The sequence below is a fragment of the Ascaphus truei genome, chromosome 1, assembly GCF_040206685.1.
Source record: "Ascaphus truei isolate aAscTru1 chromosome 1, aAscTru1.hap1, whole genome shotgun sequence".
Taxonomy (NCBI): Eukaryota; Metazoa; Chordata; class Amphibia; order Anura; family Ascaphidae; genus Ascaphus; species Ascaphus truei.
The window spans coordinates 214,658,079-214,680,154 of NC_134483.1; the positions used below are offsets into that span (position 1 = coordinate 214,658,079).

Consider the following 22,076-nt stretch of genomic DNA (forward strand, 5'->3'; position numbering starts at 1 on the left):
TGATGAAAGAAGGGGGGATGAGAGAAGATGATGGGAGGGGGGGATGAGAGAGGATGAAGGAGGGGGGTGAGAGGATGAAGTGAGGGGGGGAATGAGAGAGGATAAAGGGGGGATGAGAGAGGATGAGGGGTGTGAGAGACAAGGGGGGTTGGGTGGGTGAGAGGATAAGGGGAGAAGGATGGAGGAGGGGTGCACTATTGCTCTCCATGTACAGTATGACTGCAGTTATTTATAAATGATCTGACCATTACGTCATTTGTTCTAAATTTCACTCCAAGCATTCACCAATTTGCATCAATTTGCACCATTTCATATTCTACTTCCTAAAAAAATCCTCAGAAGGCCGCTCCCTCCCAAAACTACCTCCCAGATTTTTTATGAAACAGAATATAAATTGGTGCAAATTGGTGAATACTTGGAGTGAAATTTAGAAAACATTCAGTCAGGTCATTTATAAATAACATTCTTCCTCACCAGCGATTCTCGCGCGCGTCGCACCTTTCACCATTGTGTCCAGTATTTTTTGGACAAGCCACCTGGCAACCCTAAGCGTCTGCGCCCACCTAAAGTTTTGAGAACCTAAAAGTGTGATTTTCTACAAAAAGAACAATTGATTTATTGTACATTTTGTGTTAGGAAATCTCTTTACATTTCTGTTTTTCTAAATGAAAGTGCTGTATAAATCTTTCCGAAATATAGTTTAGCACAGCTTTTCCTCTGTATTAAATACATTTAGATTAAAGTCAGGATCAGTGCCATGACTTTTGTAAGCTAAAGCAACTACTGTCCCATGTGTTGCCATTGGCTCTGCGTTACTCGCGTGACGTGACTCTGTGATCTCACCCTGCTATTGGGAGGTGGTGGTCACAAATTTGCTCAAACTTGCTAGTACATGTCACTACTGCTGCAAGTCTCACCCCTTATTCACCAGTGAAGTGCTCCCTCTTGTGTTTCTTTTCATCTGCTGCATTTTTATTTTATTTGTTTCATGCATGGACCAATACAATAGTTTGCCTTAAGTGTGGCTACATATCTGTGATTTATTTGGTGATATTAATTTGGCAGTGTTGACATTTTATGACGTCGATATGTCTGCTACCATTGCACATCCAGTCAACATGTCTTGCAGACACTGCTACATCAGTGGGATAATTGCTTTTCACATATTTTTTGGGGTATGTTTTATCTATAGACCAACTGTTAAGGTGACATTTTAGTAACACTAAAGACCTTCAACAATAATAATGTCACTGACAAGAAATAATAAAATAGTGACACTTAAGCGTCCATGCTTGGCGCGAACAAATGGCCGTGCCTCTATGAGGCAGGCCATAGAGTGCGCGACTAAGAGCAATGCTGCTCGCGATCCCAAAGCAAAGAAAATCATTTGATTTGCTCGTGCGACGGCTGGGTCAGTTCAGCCAATGAGGGCGAACCACTCACGTGACGTCACGGGCACGCACCCAAACATTGAATTAGAGCTGCTCTTGGTTGCGTCTCCTCCTCAGACCCACAGGCTACAAATCGCCTCTGCGGCAGGCGCGCCAAATGCTCCCCGCGCGCCTAGCATGGCCTCAGCCTTATAAAACAGAAATACATTTTTATTCAAATAGAAATCAACATTTTGGTCCTATCTTGGACCTTAACAAACGTTCATTTCTATGTGAATAAATATTTATTGGTGCATCATAAAACCGCTGCCACCACTTTATTCCTAATTATTTTTCTTGTCGGGGTATTTTTTATTTTTAGAGGTCTGTAACTAACATGTTACCTTAACAATTGGTCTACTGTATATACCATTATTTTTTTTTAAAGTAAGAAGTGATTATTCTGCATATGGAAAGGTTTACAGCATGTTTAAGGCATAATCCCTACAAATTGTACAAAATGTGGGACCTATGGCTCTCTAATGATCCGAGCCCCAATCTGAGGAGGGTGTGAGATTGCTATAGACTGGACAGTTATGTTTACTGTGGATCTGCAAATCCATTTATTATATGTTGTATGCTACTAAGCCTCTCGCCCCTCTTGCAAACAATGTAATTACATTTAAAATTCGTGGGGGATATCCAAACATGAGGAACAGGAAGTAGTTGTAGTGCATCATGTGGCATTGTGTGATTGTGTCAGACCCTCTGCTGTCACAGGGCATGGCAGTGCAATGCGTTACTTTCCCCTCTGGCAGCGAGGGATTAATCATACAATGAAATTACAGCAGCAGTGTGAAACGTAGCAGTTTGAGCAAGTTTGTCCCAGCTGCCTCCCTGTAGCCGGATGACATCACAATCATGTGACAGGACAGGTGGCAGCATATGAACCTGGCAGAGCAGGAAGGAGAGAGGAGAAGAGACCTCCTCTGTGTTCAGCCTGTTGCTGCTGGGTGTGTGTGTCATGCTATTAACTGCAAAGCCATTGTGAGTGTCTCTCTTCTTTAATGCTTGTATTTGCGTTAATAAAGTGTTGCACCATTGGAGATTTATTTTGTTCAGTTCCTCATACATGTATGCAATGTCTCGCAGTATCTTACTGACAACGTGTCTTTAAAGCAGCACCCGCCCTCACTCACCATAAACCATGCATGTTTATTTACTCACCATAAACCATGCATGTTTATTTACTCACCATAAACCATGCATGTTTATTTACTCACCATAAACCATGCATGTTTATTTACTCACCATAAAATATGCATGTTTATTTACTCACCATAAACTATGCATGTTTATTTACTCACCATAAACTATGCATGTTTATTTACTCACCATAAGCCATGCATGTGTATTTACTCACCATAAACCATGCATGTTTATTTACTCACCATACCCTATGCATGTTTATTTACTCACCATAATCTATGCATGTTTATTTACTCACCATAAACTATGCATGTTTATTTACTCACCATAACCTATGCGTGTTTATTTACTCACCATAATCGATGCATGTTTATTTACTCACCATAAACCATGCATGTTTATTTACTCACCATGAGAAATGCATGTTTATTTACTCACCATAAACTATGCATGTTTATTTACTCACCGTAAACTATGCATGTTTATTTACTCACCATAAACTATGCATGTTTATTTACTCACCATAACCTTTGCATGTTTATTTACTCACCATAATCTATGCATGTTTATTTACTCACCATAAACCATGCATGTTTATTTACTCACCATAAACTATGCATGTTTATTTACTCACCATAAACAATGCATGTTTATTTACTTAGCATGCTTCTATAGTTGCTGCCATCCACAGCAGAGGGTGTCATGGTAACAGCTGATTAACAGGTGGTAAAAACGGCAAAAACAAGTTTTTGAAAATATAAAAAGCAAGTAGTAGATCAGCACAATATAAACGAATAGTTTGATTTATTTATGTTTTTGGAGAGGGATAGGTGGCTGCTGCTGCTTTGAATGCATAACTATTAATCTCCAATTATTACAAAATAAACACAAATTAGGATTTTGAGGCTCTCAAATTATGATGCAAATTCCACAAGGGAATCTCCTAAACTTCAACCATGTTTCTCTTCCCCAATGTTGCCTTACAGGGCGGGCACCTACCACCTGAAGTTTCGAGCTGTATCAAAATGGCATTAAGAGGAGGACGGGATACTGGCAGGGTCTTGTGTGGCACAACTCTCCCTACTTCCGCGCCTCTTTTGGACTCAGAGCGGTATAATGTGTGTGGCAGCTCACGCATACTCCAGTCCACTCCAGACTCTGTGCTCCATCTACTAGAGCCGACTGCACAGCCAGGCATAGTTCAAGGCAGCATGGGGAGGGAAGAGCAGCCAGGTGATACAGGCGGTGAGGAGGAGGGCCCGAGGGCTGAGCCGGAGCTGTCAGACGAGGAGGAAGGAGCCATCCGGGGGCTGTCTGCTCTTCCCGTGGAGAGCGGCGGAGCCGGTAGAGTCCTATGTGCACGGTGCAGGTGAGCAGGGGTTGGGGAGACTGTGTAAAACCAGATCTGCTGGAACATCCACACATGGATCTAGATCTCCATGTAACATGTGACCCTAACTGTGGGCTCACTGTGTGGAAACAGGAGTGACTAACCTAGAGCCTGCAACACACGTATATATGCACAAACAAATACAGTGCCCGCCATCCTAATACACAACCGTATACTGTGCGTACAATCCTAACACAGCAATATACTGTGCCCGCCACGCTGATGCCCAGCAATATACTGTTCCAGCCGAATACTGTGCACACCAAGCTGATACGAGCATAGTGTGCCTGACACCCTGATGCAGAAGCCATATACTGTGCCCGTTATCTTAACAGATCAGCTGTATACTGTGCCCACCATCCGAATGGGGAGGGACACATTAAAATGGAAAAATATTCAAAACAAAAGCAATGGTCTAGGATAGAGTGTAAGAGCAATCTACAAACTCCATTTATGACAACTCTGTCTATCCTTCAACCAGTTTTCAGTCCAGGTGTAAATATTTTTCCAAGTCCAATTTGCTCTATTTTGTACACTAACCTCGTGTGGCACCATATCAAAATCCTTTGTAAAAGCCTTTGCTAAATCTAATTAGGCCACATCACCTGCATTACCCTGGTCTACATTCATACTTACCACTGCAAATAAACTAATAAGGTTAATTTGGCATGATCTACAGTATCCTTCATAAATACATGCTGGTTATTACTAATAATTTTGTTTTCCATTAAGTATTTCTGAATATTATCCCGTACTAAACCTTCAAGTAGCTTCCCCACTATTGATGCCAGGGTTACAGTTCTGTAATTCCCCGAATGTGATCTACCTCCCTTTTTAAATATAGGCACCACATCTGCTTTACGCCAATCTTGTGGTACTGAGCCTGTGGAAATTGAGTTCTTGAATATTAAATGTAATGGTTTGGCTATTACTGAACTTAACTCCTTAAGAACTCTTGGATGTACAGTAGAGGCAGCGATTATTCTAACAAAAACCAGTGGCAATTCCCCAAAAGACCCAGGTACACCCAGGTACATTCTGAATACATTTCCTTAAACTAGCCCCAGCATTTTTGCATTGATTAATGGCCTATCAGATTAACAGCGGGCGTCCCTGGCAGTCCCATTCAAACTGAATTGGACTGCCAGGGATCCCTGCTGTGTTAATCCTATGGGTCGTTAGTCAATGCAGAAATGCCTTAAACGTGCCTCAAACTAGCCCAGAACATACCCAGCACATACCCTGAATGTAACCCGGCTAGTTTAAGGCAAATGTTAGAATAAGCGTTGCCTCTATTGTATGCCATAGGGCCAGTTGCCTTATTTATTTACATTTTATCAAGCCGTCTATGAACTTCTTCCAAAGTTAACCAATTGTTCGTTAATATAGAGGTTGTGGCTTCCTCCTGCGGCACTACTATTGCAATTTATTCTTCCCTGGTAAATGCAGAGGCAAATAATTTGTTTAATACCTCTGAATTTGTCTGCCCATCTCACACTAAAGGGTCCTATATTTTCTTTTCTATTTTTTTTGTTATTAAGGTATTTAAAGAACTTTTTGGGGTTGATCTTTCTATTGCAAACCTTTTTTCATTATCCATTTTTTGCTAATTTGATTGGCCTTTTACATCTTGTATTACATTCCTTATAATTCTGATATGATGCTTGGTCCCTTCTGACATTAAGAATCAATTGTCTTTACGCACCCCCAAAAACTTGTTTCTTTTCATTGTAATGCTAATCTCATTGCCCCAGTCTATGTCTGGATAATTAAAAATCACCCATTATGCACACATGACCTAGTTTTGATGCATTCTCCATTTGCAAAAGTATTTTAGCTTCCTCAATCTCACAGATATTTGGTGGTTTATAGCATATCCGTACAAACATTTTCTTTATACTTTTATCACCACTGGTAATTTCTATCAACAAGATCCCTACATTTTTATCCTTCCCTTCATAAACATCTTCCCTTATAAAAGGCTTTAGATCCGATTTAACATATAAACATACTCCACCTCATCTTCTATTTGCTTGAACCTTCCGAAAAAGGGAATAACCCTCTAAATTAACAGCCCAGTCATGAGTTTCACCCCACCATGTTTCAGTAATGCCTATGATATCATACTGCTCCCTTGTAGCTATTAATTCAAGCTCCCCCATTTTATCTGTCAGGCTTCTTGCATTAGCAAGCATGCATGCATAATGTGCCATATTCTAATCTGTAGTTGTGACATAGTATTTATTGTGTCAAATCCACCAGAAATGGAAAAACATTCCCTGTTGCCTGCATCTCTTGGGTTTATCTGATATAGGCATGTTGGATTAAGATAGCAAGGGGGTGCTTCTATACCCTCACTACGGCAGGGAAACAACAAAAGGTGATGTGAAATTAACTTAGAAGCTGGTGAATGATATAACAAATAGAGAGATGATAGTAATAATATGACAAACCAAGCAACAAATGGATATTATAAATCAGAACAATCAAATGAGAATATATACTGTAGCAACATAAAAATTAATAATAATTGAATGAATTATAAAATGATATGGCGTGGGTGAGTACAAAGAGATAGTCCTGTGATTGACAGTAGTGGTATCAGTAAATAATTGAAAAGTCTTCTGTTTAGTATTGGTGTTCTTAATAATAATTGGTGGCTTATGCTGCTCTGAAGGGGACGATTCTAGCACCAACAGAGAATATGTCTGAAACAAACACAGAGAGAAGCCTCCAATAGTGCAGTATAAAAAAACTATTTTATTAAACAGAATAAAAGGTACAGTAATACACTCACTCACAAGTGTGCGTAGCTAGTAAGCATGTTAAGTATTTGGGCGATCCTTAGGCCGCATCCATAGTATGAACGACGTGCAAGCGCTGAAAACAAAAGGCCGTAAGGCAATGCTTACGGCCATAGAGTGCGCATGCACGAGAGCGACGAGGCGGACGATACTTGGCAAGACAAAATCTTTTGATTTTGCCGCGCGACGGCCGTGTCACGTGCACGGTACAACCAATGAGGGCGAACCGCTCACGTGACGTCACGGGCAAGCCCTTGCCACGCCCCCCATCGCTAATTCCTACAGGCCACAGATCGCTTCTAGTACAGGCGCTCATGACGTCATGCGCTCCGTTGCACGCGCGCTTGTACTATATCCGAGGCCGTAGCTTTGATGGTGTGATTGCTAGCACCTTTTTCTCTGCATCCCGAGTCCTGGTGCAGGATTGCGGTCAAATACTCAGAGTTTGGTGACGTCACTGGGGGGAGTGTGACTGTATGGATGCCGATCGAGACCTTTATCCTCATGGAGTAAGATAGCCTACCATCTGTAAATACGTTTGTAACTATTTTTGGGGTGGAACAGAGAACTCCTGGCAGCCCCATCTCATATTTCAAACTAACCATTGAGATCTAGATCCTCACCCAGATCCTTATTCCATGCAGTTTCAGACTCGAGCTTCTCTTGTATTTGATAGAACGTTGATATCAAGCCAGACTGTTGTGGATTACGGCATGACCTTTCAGACTCAAAGTTGTATTTATGCCTTGAGATGATGAAATATTGCAGTTTGCCCCTCCCTATTTTGATTAAGCCTGACTTTATCCACCAAGAGAAGATTTGTGAGTTTGGACGAGCTTTAAAATCTAGGCTTTTAAAGATAGATGTAAGTGGAGATGCGAACAGGGAGAGCTTAAATGTATGCCTCCAAATCTGTAAATAGTGTTTGATAATTGGGTTGTGTTTTCCTGGGTTCATGAATAAAGCATTCTGGAGACTCCCCTGGGATGCAATATCCGTCTTTAAGTCCATTTATCTTTTGCTACACCCTGGAAGAAACCGTTGCACTGTGAGAGATGTGTGCATAGTAATATCTTAATAGGCGGTGAAGAGCCAATCACCATCTTATTTTGTACCTACACAGTGTCAACCTTTTCATTCTCATTGTTTTGTTTAGCCAGATAAATGTATCTGTTTATTTTTGGAATATTGGCAAATGATTCTTCAGGACTTGGAAGGGTATAGTTTGAAAAAAACATTATATGTAGAAACCTTGAAGGTTCATTTTAATCGAGTCTATCTTTCCCCACCATGATACTGCACCGACACACTTTATTCGAACAAATACCCGGTATGTACCTGGCAGATACCTGGAATGTGCCGCTCCTAACCTCTGACAAGCCCCGTTGCATTTGCCTTCCCAGCCTGGGTTCATGCCTGGCTGATGGGCGGCTGATCTGTTAAATGATAATGATTAGGATTTAATAGGCTGCAATGCTTTGCGTGTCTACCAGATGGCATAAATTCATGAATTGTAATGCAGTTTATATATATATACTGTGCAGTATTGCAGCCAGCGGGAATAAAATGCTTCAATCCCTGCTTGGAAAATAACTCAATGCACTCGGGCAGAAAACAGTCACAAACCTCAATACACCCGGGTATACCCGAATTCGTGGGACTAGCCAAGCTCGAATAAAGTGTGTCGCCAGTGTAAATGATAGTTACCCCATTTCATTCCAAGTAATTTTTAGGGCTTTTAAACAAGGATGGAACATTTGTTTTATAAAGGTCCCCATTATTTCTTGTTAATTGTACAGTATTTTCAGATACGTGATGAAACTATTTTTCCACTTAGTTTAATTTCTATGCATTCAGGGTATGTTTGGACATGATTAAGTCTAAGGATTTAGCTTTTCGAATGGTTTAGTTTGTACCCAGATAATTTATCATATTGATTTAGTTCCTCAAACAAATTAAGAAGGGTCACTGGTGGTTGAGGGAAAGAGGTGAAATAATCATCTACAACAAATGATATTATATATTAATTGTTTTTCACTGATAAACCTCTAAAATCTAAGTTTGTTTCTGATCTGGATTGCCAGTGGTTCTATTGTTACTGTGAAAAGTAAAGGTGACAAAAAAGGTGATAAGAAAAGGCTGTATGCTCTATATCGGGTTTGCACAAACGTTTCTGATCGCGCCCCCTGTCTGCTCTCCCCCCCCTGTTCGTGCCCCCCTCCTTACCTGCTCTCTGGCTGCGGCGGCATCATATGACATCAAAACGTCATTTGACACCGCCTTGTCATGGCGTCGTGTCGCCGAAGAGCCGGCTGGGAGCAGGTAAGAGAAGCTAGAGGCTTCACGCCTTACCCAGCGTTTAATTTAAATGCCTTGGGGAAGAGCGCGGGACCTCTGTAGCCGCGCCCCCCAGTTTGCGCACCCCAGTTCTATATAATGCCTGCACCGCCATTACAAGTTTTCCAGATATTCCAAAATGCAAAAGGGTCTTAAACATAAATGGCTGCAGCACCCTGTCAAAAGCCTTGGCACATTGAGGGATATCACAAAGAAAAAGACAGTGTGAAATCAGCGCTATAAATAATAAAATATAAAATAAATAATAAACCCTGGTCTGGGTGGAATTAGACCGCCAGGTGAGTACTGATTGTACAATCAGACACTTAAATGTAATAAAGAAAAAAGGAAAACCGGCGCCTTACAAGTTCAGAATGATATGAAAAGTCAAAAACGATATCATAAAAGTCCCAACAAAGTCCTCTGTAGCAAAAACGATGGAAGAATTGCTGTGCAGCTCCCACCGTGCATGAAGAATTATGTGGAGAGAAAACAAACAAACAAAATTATGGTGCAGTATGTCAAACTAATATAACTGACATGAGAGCCCAAAACACTAAATGACAAGACAAAACAAGACAGACAAACTAAACAAACAATAGCAAGGCTAATAGTGATAAAAAGCTAATTTAATAAAACAACATAAATGAAGGGTTCCAGAAGACTAGAAAATCGCCAGGTCCAGATGGGGTAAAATTGGGACCCTACTCACAAGATATCAAATTGTAACAGGCAATGGAGATAAACGCCGTGCTGCTCATACACTGCAGTGGTAACCGAAGCGCCTTCCTGTGATTCCCCTGCCTCGGGTGGATGCCGCGTCACTAAGGGGCGGAACCTCCAGACGGATGCCACGTGACTGGAAGGCAGGACTTCCTGGAACGGCGTTTTTTCAACTTCAAGCCTGGATCAACTGTACGTCTTCCTTCACCAACAGACAGCTCTAAAAGAACTTCCCAACGCGTTTCGTGCGCTTGCGCACACTTCCTCAGGGGAAGTCTTGCCCGGCATACTGATGACGTCAGCCGGTTTTGGTTTCGGAGTTGAGAGGGAGTATGCCGGGCAAGATTGGCTTGCAAGCAGATGCACTATAGCTGAACGGTTGTATTAACTATATAGCAACCCCCATAATATGTGTACACCTGGTATATTGTGACTGAGTACTAATTCATACGATAAACCCTTACTGGGCAGTACTAATCACATATTAGATGTGGATATAACCTACATACTTGTGATGACACGTTTTTTGGGGGCTGGCAGCTACAATTGCCGTTTGTCTATTGATGGCCACATTTCAGGTCTAATACATATGGTTATATTATTTTCCATAGAGGACACACTATATATGTAACAACTAACATACCTAAATAATGTGAGAGATCATTTATTATAGACCATGTAGAGCTATATGTGCCTATCCTGCTTATACAGTATGTGGTGTGAATGAACACACATTTATTTTTCATGCATATCTGCATATTATATGCATATATTTGAAGTTACAGAATAACATATAATACATCAGCATACTCCAGTGCTTTCTCTTTTAAATGATTTTATCAATATACATAAAAAGTCATAAAATAGAATTTTGTTTCACTTAGAAGAGTTAGTATAGATTAATAAATAATTTTTTGTTTTTGTGTTTTAAAACCCCCTGGTTTCCTATATGGAGTTTGGAATTATTCCCCTTAATGTTGTTTAGACAATTGGGCTGTGTGCAAATTAGTGGGAATCCCTTTTGTGGTCATTCTGGATCATTTGTTAAGAATATGTTTTCTATTCCCCATGCACCGCTGTGTACTCAATTTTACTACTGAATATTAAGGTTGAGCAGTGATAACACCCCCTATGCTAAGGAAATCTCCTTCCTGTTTCTTAGATCAGGCTTTTTCTAACAGTCCTAATCAGCCAGGTGAGTCTGGTTGATTACCTGTGCAATTAACCAGCATACTGCTAGATTTACAGTTTTTCTCAACAGTGATACACTGGCGACACGCTTTATTCGAGCTTGGCTAGTCCCACGAATTCGGGTATACCCGGGTGTATTGAGGTTTGTGACTGTTTTCTGCCCGAGTGCATTGAGTTATTTTCCAGCAGGGATTGAAGCATTTTATTCCCGCTGGCTGCAATACTGCACAGTACATATATATATACTGCATTACAATTCATGAATTTATGCCATCTGGTAGACACGCGAAGCATTGCAGCCTATTAAATCCTAATCATTATCATTTAACAGATCAGCCGCCCATCAGCCAGGCATGAACCCAGGCTGGGAAGGCAAATGCAACGGGGCTTGTCAGAGGTGAGGAGCGGCGCATTCCAGGTATCTGCCAGGTACATACCGGGTATTTGTTCGAATAAAGTGTGTCGGTGCAGTAGGTCCCTGTTACATGTATCTTTTGAGTAAACTTGCTGCAAATGCCTGCAATGCCGTACAAAAACGACGGAGGGGAGCACAGCAGCAAACAAACGCAGCTATTGGTTCAGATGATTTGCATGACTGCATGATTGTAGCGTGTTATTAATGTGTGGTCACCATTGGCTATGTGAGCAAAATTGGGATTGTTCAGAGTAAATAATAGCAATTAGAAGTAATAATTTACTAACATCCTCTGCTTAAAGTACCATTAATGACAGCAGTGGCAATAACGATTTATAATAAGATTGTGGCTGACACATGCTTAGCATCTCCCCTGTTACGTTTGCTTATGTTGCTGGTACTGTCCGGGACACGGACCCACAGGCCAGAGATGGGAAGTATAGGCCGACCCGTACCTGGGATCTGGATCCTAGACTAGTACGAATGGCCAGGTCTGGTTCTGGGATCAAGACAGGGTGCGGCAGCATAGTCGATGTCATGGTTCAAAGGTCAGGGCAAGAGAGAGGCAGCGTAGACGGTCCAAGGTCAGGGCAGGAGAGCGGCAAGGGAGTCCAAAGGCTGGCAGGGATTAATACAGGCTACAAACAAGGAACAAAGGCATAGAGTACTTTGCACAGGCAAGGACTGATTAGTTGTGGAGGTCTTATAAATGGCAAGGCTAGGTGCAATCAATTGCTATTCCAACGAGTGGCTGTATTCCTGGCCAATTTGGTGCACCCGGTGAAGTCAGGAAGCATCCATGTTGGTAAGACGAATCCTCACACAACCCGTGGTAAAGTACAGTGCTCACAGGTAACTTCTAACAGTGCTGCAGCCATGACAAAACAACTATGGTATTGCTTGGTAAGGTGGATGCACATTAGACAAAGTAAGCACTCACTACAGTATATGATGCATGTTGAATATGCTGCTCAGTTTATTTAAAGCAGCAAATCCCAACCTACTTATTTCCCCTTTTTCTTTTTACAGTATGGGAACCAGGAGATCCCCAGAGTTGAATCACATTATTTCCAGCTCGGGGGACCCTACGGCTCCCCAGGTACTTGGTAAAGGTGTGGGTGTTTGTCCGATCCAGAAGAAACAAAATGGTGCAGTTCAGCTCCGGGTTCCCATCCTGCAAAAATAAATAAACGAGCAGCAGGGAGAGCAGATTTAATGTCAAAATTGTCTTAATAGATGTCAAAATCTGTATTTCAAGTCACATTTTCAGCTAGACTAAAAGGAAAGTTTTTATGACAATTCCAGTTTACACTTCCACTAAGTGTTAATATACTGTTATACAGAAATGTAACTTATCTTATACTATATTAGTGAAAGCACTGTATGCCTGCCTGCCTGCCTGCCTGCCTGGATGTCCGGTGTCCCTAGGGGAAATCTCATTGGTCCCTTGGCCCGCCCGCCCCCGCACACCTCTCATTGGCCTGAGGCGGAGTGACGGGCCAAAGGACACACAGGGACACACACACACAGGGACACAGGGACACACACACACACAGTGACAGACACACACACAGTGACACACACACAGTGACACACACACAAACACACACACACACACACTGTTACATACATTAGCGGGGCTCACAGTGTTAGCAGCACCCGCGCGCACCTCCTCCTCTCCCCGTGTCTCCCGCGCTTTTACCCCGACCCCCCCTCCCCCGGCACCGCTACAGTCAGCGGGACACACACACTATTATTACCCCTTCAGCACCCGCCCCACCCAGTGTCAGCGGCCGTGCGAGACCCCCCCTCTATATCTCCCACCTCTCCCCCCCCCACATATACATGCCCCCCCCCTCCCCGGCGCTACAACTCACCCCTTCCACGGCGGGGGAACAGCCAGTGGCCAGGCAGGCTGCCTCGCGGCGCCGAGTACCCAAGATGGCGGCGCCCGGGACACAGCGGGGGAGCGGCCACAACACGCTGCCTCCCGCCTCAGATCCACGTGGGACCTACCGGATGGGTGAGTGAGCGGCCTTCACCTCCCCTCCACCCCCCCTTCACCCCCCCTTCACCTCCCCTCCACCCCCCCCTTCACCTCCCCTCCATACCCCCTTCACCTCCCCTCCACCCCCCCTCCCCTCCAGTGTCAGTGTCTCCCCGAAATCCCCCCCCCCCGGCGCCGCTACAGTCAGCGGGGGAGCGAGCGAGCGCCCGGGACACAGCGGGGGAGCGGCCACAACACGCTGCCTCCCGCCTCAGATCCACGTGGGACCTGCCGGACGGGTGAGTGAGCGGCCTTCACCACCCCTCACCTCCCCTCACCCCCTTTCACCTCTCCTCACTCCACTTCTCCCTTCCACCCCCCTTCACCTCCCCATTTACCTCCCCCCCTCCACCCCCCCCTCCCCCCCCCCTTCACCTCCCCTCCACCCCCCCCCTTCACCTCCCTTCCACCCCCCCCCCCCCCTTCACCTCCCTTCCACCCCCCCCCTTCACCTCCCTTCCACCCCCCCCCTTCACCTCCCTTCCACCCCCCCCTTCACCTCCCTTCCACTCCCCCCCTTCACCTCCCCTCCACCCCCCCTTCACCTCCCCTCCACCCCCCCTCCACCCCCCCCACCTTCACCTCCCCTCCACCCCCCCTTCACCTCCCCTCCACCCCCCCTTCCCACCGCCTCACCCCCCCTTCCCACCGCCCCCCCCCCTTCCCACCGCCTCCCACCACCCCTTCCCACCGCCTCCCCCCCTTCCCACCGCCTCCCCCCCCCTTCCCACCGCCTCCCCCCCCCTTCACACCGCCTCCCCCCCTTCCCACCGCCTCCCCCCCCTTCACACCGCCTCCCACCCCCCCTTCCCACCGCCTCCCACCCCCCCCCTTCCCACCGCCTCCCCCCCTCCCCTTCCCACCGCCTCCCACCCCTTAATACTACCTATTACGCATTTACATCCCGGGCAACGCCGGGTCTCTCAGCTAGTTAAATATAATTATTACAACTAATTCTGTCTTACATAATATATGCACCAAATTCAGCCCAAACAAATCGGCATGCCTTTTCAGAGGGAGCTTGTATCTGACCAATCTGTTTGAAAATACAGGAATCTGTGGTTGCAATGGTACTCAAAATTGGTTATGGTGAATAACAAAAGTGACAAAAACCCTCCAACAAACAGCACAGATAAAAAAAATAACATGTCCACAACCTGTCTCCCCATAATACACTGCAGCCAGGGATTCTGGGTATTGACCTGCAAATGAGCACTCAGTGTGTCACTTTTTGCTTCTTATCCATTTCAACATGGATCCCTACAGTATAAACGTATGCCGGCCATTTTACACAGCTTTATCTGGGTGAAATATATCACCAGAATATGAAATTATGAATGTTGCAGAAGCTCATTAAACAACTTGGAGCAATCCACCCTAAATATCTTCTGATTTTTTTTAAAAAAGTAGGATGGAAACTGGGGATTCCTGCAGAGCCAAAGTGCAGTATTTTCAGCTCTCAACTCCCTAGATACTTAGTGGGGAAGTTACCGGAATTACTTACGGTGCTTTCAAGGGGATTTAAATAGTTTTCCCATAGGAAGCCACAACTCATGTTGCAGCTTCCTATTGGCCAAAGATTTGTCAGTCATCGTCTTTTCCCTGATTTAAATTTTGCAACTTCACCGTTACGTAGGAACCAGGGGGTCCCTGGAATTGAAAATACTCGGGGATTACCTCGTTCCCATCCTGTAAAAAAAAAAAAACCCCAAGCAGGAGCTGCTCATATCTTTTCCTGACAGTCCGTGTATTTATGCTCCCTGAGACGTTTCAAGGTATCTCATTAAATATGCCAAGATATTTACTAATGATTATCAAAGACGGTCAGTGACATTTTGAAAAATATAATCTACCCTTCACAGTGAAAAGAGTTTAGAACAATGGTGCGTGAAATGACATACATGACATCTGTGTACATGATATGATCATTTTAGATACTTAGCCGCTTTCTAGCGCCCCATGGTTGAAGCACAATATGATAGACTATATCTTTCAAAGTGAATCCTAGCGGGGATAGATTGTTAAAATGAATTGTAGGTTAGTGTAACTGCTGTACAGGTAACTGTATTCTAGCTTCTTCTTTTTTTTTTTTTTTTAAATAGGATTCAGTTATCTGATTTTCTTGATGCTTTTCAGTTGAAAGGAATTTCATATCCTTTGATTTATGGGATAACCTATTTTAATTCCCTGGTGCCTGTGAATAGCGGTACTGTATATAATAATGCCATTTAGAGCAGCAATTTCCCATTTAATGGTTGTATAGATCAGTGATTCTCAACTCCAGTCCTCATGACCCCCCTCCTCCCCTGCCCCCCCCCCCCCAACAGGTCAGGTTTTAAGGATATCCTTTCAACTGAGCCACTGATTGAGCCACCTGTGCTGAAGCAGGCAGCCACTGGTTGAGCCACCTGTGCTGAAGCAGGGATATGAGTTTGTTAAATGTAAGATGGACCCTGCCATGTTTCACTATTCTCCTTCTTAAACACATGCAAATTTTAGTGACACAGTCTGTGTTGATAAATATTAATATATATCAGAGGAGTGAAGAAGAGGTGGATGTTGGGGCGGAATCTGAGGTGAGACTACATTGGCGGCCGCCTTTAGCCTCCTGCGGCCGTTTCAGCGCGACTTTGAAAACCGCGGGCAGATGCAGTGTTTGATGCGGCATGTTCCGGTATTTAAAGCCGTGGCCGCGTGAATTGGACAGTATTAGCGCTGTGCTTATTTAATTGTTTTCAACATTACAGTCTCACAGTTATGTGAGGTCTGTATTAGAGGTACACAAGCAAGCTACTGTAACACATGGGCGGCGTGCTGTTTACAAACTTTCACTGATAACTACAGTACTATTAGCGCTGTCTCGGCATGAATGCGGCATGAACGCGCTGAAGTGCGTGGCATTCGAAAAAAAATACCCAAACAAATCGGAGATGTTGGAGCATAAAAGGGGCCGTGACAGTATAAAAAGGTTGAATTCAAGTCCTCAGGGGCCACTAAAAGGTCAGGTTTTAAGGATATCTCTGCTTCAGCACAGGTGGCTCTGTCGACTGACTGAGGCCCCTGTATTTAAGCTGGGATATCCTTAAAGCATGACTTGTTGGGGGGTCGTGAGGACTGGAGTCGAGCATCCCTGGTCTACATGACATACTAAAAAAAGTATTTTTTTTTCCCTTTTTGTCAGCGAAATTTCCCACAATGCATCTAACATTTCCATGTCAAGTAAGCAAAACAAAAGCGTACCGGAGCAGGTCATTGCAACGTCACTGCCTTTGAAGCAGGTGAACCTGGTTTAAATCTCAGTGCGAACTCAGAGCAGACTCACCCTTTGAGTGCGGCAACATCTCCGGCGCACCAATGAAATGACCGCTTTTTCACTGATAACGGAAGGGGAGGAGTTACCTCCGTCCCCGTCCTGATCAGTGCAGATGGCGGCGGAGTGCAGTACTCGCTCTTCTCCAGTATAACAAACAGGATTTTTGGATGTAGCTATGACGTTATGGGGCCTCCTAAGTGCCAGCCCCCATGGAGTCGTAGCTACGATGCGGGGCACTCAAAGGGTTAAAGGAGCAATTCCCCCCCCCCCCTCCCACCCCGCCAAGGGAATCTAAAAATGTAATATCTCATGAACCTGGGAATCCCTGTCACTTAGAGCACTAACCATGGTCACCTGAGCGGTTCAGCCAATGAACCACCAGTGAGCAACGCAGGCTGCTGCTTCAATTGTCCATTTAATCCATTCTTTGACAGAACACTCTGTATTTGCAGGGTTTTGTAGACCTCTTTAGCCGAGTTGTTTTTTTTTGTTTGGTCTTATAAAATATCAATGAGAGTCACCACCCTTTCTCCGAAGTCAGCTCTAGATGTGATCCTTGTCTTTTATTTGATCCTGTAAGCTATACTTGAAATGTTTTGCGCAAAATGCAACTCCTTTTCTTGTCAACACTTGGCATTACAGGGCCTGATTTAGTTTACATGTGGATGTTTTTTATAGAGTGATGGGAATCAGTGACATGGATCATTCAAACCTGATGGCTTTATTTATAATCTTTTTAAAGTTGCAATACCGCTCAAAATCAGCTTTGAGGTTAGCGTATCATACAAAGGACCAAATATGACCCTAAAATCTGCAAAATGATAAACAATTGTGTTTTTTAGGATTGGTAGTTTCTAGTCAGGTAAACTGTATACAGTAATTTGTTCTCCCAGAGTCCACTGCTGGTGTCATCCTCACTGTATATTGGCTCTCCCTTCCAAGTGAACTGAGTGATATTATTAGCCTGACATGAAAGCGGCGTCCCTTTCTGTGTGCCAGGTCGTTCTGTCAGATGCAACAGGGATTTATAAGATGGGCATTCACCCACAGAGAAATATCCCAAAAACCTTTTGGGGGCTCTAGGGATTTTTGAAGGATCGTGAATTTAATTTTCCGCTTTTAAATAATTTACTGCTATCGATTCACTTGGAGATTTTTTTTGCTGAAATGAATTTGCTCGAAATGAGAGACCGGACAGTGTTGCACATCTTTAATGAAAACCCTGCTGGCTGTGGAACAGAAAATAATGTATTTATTGATCCTCTTCTTTTCTACTTAGTAGTCATTACATGAAATGTACGGTTTGATAATGTTAATATTTCAAAGTAGCGATCATCAGATGTTGAAGGTTGCCCGCTGCTTTGCGAGCTGGAGACGCTCCAGTGGTAGAGTCATGTATTTTTGCTCTGCGATGCGGTCAGGCTCCTCTCGCAGAGAAGGGGAAATGGAACTACCGTAACTGAACGGATAAAACGGCAATTGGAATCGTTTTAGGCAGGTTTTCAAGCACTTGAAAATGGGCCTGTTTGGCTTCAGAACCGTATGGATGCACTTTTTGAAGTGAAACTTCCTTAGTGGCACCTCATTCAAACTGGGGCAAAAAAGAATTGTGGAGACAGAAATGAAACGGATGTGACGTCAGTGCTGGCAGTTGAGGCCGGGCTGTGTTCTGGCTCAGCCCGACCCCAACACTGACATCACACCCGCTCCACACGCCGCCGGCGCCGCTCCTAATGGCCACCGCACCCCCCACACAGCCGCTGACATGCGGCGGCGGCGGCGATAGCCGCCGGCGCCGCTCATAACGGCCGCCGTTCCCCGCCAGCTGCCTACTGCCGTGTCGCGCATGCGCGATGGCGCCAGTGACTCCAATCACCACGGGAGTGGGGAGGAGGTGGCGCGCAGCCGCTATCTGCCCCTGGCGGGTGCTAACTGGCGCCGTTACGCTGCCCGCTGCCATGGGCTGTGAGAGGAGGAGCCGCTGCTCAGCCTCTCTCCTCCCTCTTGCTTCCCCGAGTCCCGCTGCTCTCCCGCACGGCTGCTGACATGCGGCAGCGCTAGCCCCTGGCGCCGCTCCCCCGCACCCGCTCAAAATGTACTCGCCACAGCTCCTGACGAGTGCCGCTCCCCCCACCCACTGTGCCGCTCCTGACGAGTGCCGCTCAAAATGTAATCGCCGCCGCCACTCCGTGCTCCCCCACACCGGACGCTTACTCTGCATCTGATCTCAGACGCATAGGTTGTGGGCTATTTGCCCAAATTAAAGATGGCTGCCCTGCAGCAATTGCTGTGGACTGCATGCGCCGCAGATCTGTTGAGAGGACAAGGCGGAGACGCGTCTCTTCGGTCTCCAAGGTAACGTTTTAGTGGGCCGGGCGAGAAGGCGAGCTGCAGACCCCCACACAAGCTGACTGACCCCCCCAGACCCCCACACACACTGACTGACCCCCCCAGACCCCCAAACACACTGACTGACCACCCCAGACCCCCACACACACTGACTGACCCCCCAGAGACCCACACACACTGACTGAACCCCCCAGACCCCCACACACACTGACTGACCCCCCCAGACCCCCACACACACTGACTGACCCCCCCAGACCCCCACACACACTGACTGACCCCCCCAGACCCCCACACACACTGACTGAACCCCCCAGACCCCCACACACACTGACTGAACCCCCCAGACCCCCACACACACTGACAGACCCCCACACACACTGCCTGACCCCCCAAGACCCCCACACACTGCCTGACCCCCCCAGACCCCCACACACACTGACCCCCCCAGTCCCCCACACACACTCACAGTCACACACACTCAGTCACACTCACACGCACATGCACACTCAGTCACACGCACACTCAGTCACACTCACAGTCAGACGCACACTCAGTCACACTCGCAGTCAGACGCACACGCAGTCACACGCACACGCATAGTCACACGCACACGCATAGTCACACGCACACGCATAGTCACACGCTCAGTCACACGCACACTCTCAGTCACACGCACACTCTCAGTCACACGCACACTCTCAGTCACACGCACACTCTCAGTCACACGCACACTCTCAGTCACACGCACACTCTCAGTCACACGCACACTCTCAGTCACACGCACACTCTCAGTCACACGCACACTCTCAGTCACACGCACACTCTCAGTCACACGCACACTCTCAGTCACACGCACACTCTCAGTCACACGCACACTCTCAGTCACACGCACACTCTCAGTCACACGCACACTCTCAGTCACACGCACACTCTCAGTCACACGCACACTCTCAGTCACACACACACTCTCAGTCACACACACTCTCAGTCACACACACACTCTGTCACACACACACTCTGTCACACACACACACTCTGTCACACACACACTCTGTCACACACACACTCTCAGTCACACGCACACTGTCACACGCGGAATTCACACTGCCTGACCCCCCCAGACATCACACACACTGACCCCCCCAGACCCCCACACACAGTCACACGCACACTCAGTCACACACACTCAGTCACACTCACACTCAGTCACACTCAGTCACACGCACACTCAGTCACACAGTCAGACGCACACTCAGTCACACTCACAGTCAGACGCACAGTCAAACGCACACGCTCAGTCACACGCACACTCTCAGTCACACGCACACTCTGTCACACGCACACTCTCAGTCACACGCACACTTTCAGTCACACGCACACTTTCAGTCACACGCACACTCTCAGTCACACGCACACTCTCAGTCACACGCACACTCTCAGTCACACGCACACTCTCAGTCACACGCACACTCTCAGTCACACGCACACTCTCAGTCACACGCGGAATTCACACTTAGTGCAAATAGCTAATACAGGGGATGTGTGCCGAGCACGCGCATTCTAAGTCAAATTTATTTGCGTTTTGTCATTGACATTGTATTTTGATTTTTAATTAAAACATCACCAACACCAACACAAATACAATTTCTGTGACAAAAGTCAAAGAAGTTTCACTTACTATGCGCGTGCACAGCACACACAGCTTTTTTTTTTGTATATTTTTATGTTGGCCTAACAAATAATTATCAGTTCTTTTTAGTGTATATCGCAGAGCCCATTCCATAAAATCTTCACAAATCCAGCCTTTTGACTTTGTCTTATCTTATCTCTTAATTGTAAGTACAACAGTTAACGGTAAAGGGGTCAGGGGCACCCTCTCATCCAGGGTGGGGACAAGTACAACTGTTGCATGTAAAAGTTAGGATTTCGTGTGGACGTATCCTCCTCGCTGCTTTGTATGTACGTATATCTTTATTTATATAGCCAGTGGCGGATTTCAAGATCCGCCGCCTCTAGGTACTTGCCTGCGTCGGCCGCCTCCTTTCTGCCGTCCTCCGGCTCTTTTGGAATCCCAGCGTCAAATGACGACGCAGTCGAACACGACGGTGGTGCGTTGCTATGGAAACGCGACGTCATCGCGTCATTTGATGCTGGGATTCCAAAGGAACAGGAGGGCGGCAGACACAGGCAAGTGCATTCCCATTAGGTCCGATAGGCCTGGGCCTAATGGGAAATCTGCCTCTGTGTATAGCGCCATCCATGTACCTAGCGCTTTACAGCAGTGACCATAGGAGTGAGCTTTCCATGCATAAAAGTAGACATTGTTAAAAAGCAGTCCCTGCCCCGGAGAGCTTACACTCTAAGTAATCTAAGCTTTTTAAAGATGATCTAAAGTGTGTCTATGCCAAATTTATGTTCCTGTGTTTATTGGAGACCTTTTTCTAAATATAAATTCAAGCTTGTTAGAATGCAAGGAAAGCTACACGGTTAAGCAGGAAATTCAATAAAATCCTTAACAAGAACAACATAGTCTTTAATAAAATGAGCATATTATTGCTACAAATATATTTGTCAAAGTGTAATTATAACAATTTGTGCACAGATATTTTTGGCACGGTACCATAGTTAAATAATCTGTTAAACTGCCTGTTTCTGGTTCTTAGGATAGTATTTGAACTTCTTGACACAATTAAATGAATGTAATTTGTTTTGTGCTATTGGACTATGCTTAATGACTCCATGCTTTTGTTTGTATGTCTATCCTCAAATAACTTTATTGTATGGCAATGAGATTTAGAAGAAGAAGCAGCTTTGTGCTCTAATGAGATGAATGAATGGATTTTTGTGCATAGACCGTTTGAGCATGCCAAAGAAAAATAGAGAATTAATAATTGTATGGGTTTTTTCTTTGGTCCACCTTTATTAAAG

The 22,076-nt window shown here is 45.3% G+C and overlaps 1 protein-coding gene across 1 annotated transcript in view; it reads left to right on the forward strand.

The window, feature by feature from the left end:
* Positions 1-2,298: 2,298 nt before the first annotated feature.
* The window catches only part of DTWD2 (DTW motif tRNA-uridine aminocarboxypropyltransferase 2), a 219,075-nt gene continuing 199,297 nt past the window's right edge, over positions 2,299-22,076 (forward strand). Inside the window, exons 1-2 of the mRNA XM_075601155.1 lie at positions 2,299-2,417; positions 3,566-3,948. Coding sequence (XP_075457270.1) covers positions 2,316-2,417; positions 3,566-3,948 — 485 coding nt within the window. The 5' untranslated portion in view covers positions 2,299-2,315. The remainder of the gene's footprint in view (positions 2,418-3,565; positions 3,949-22,076) is intronic.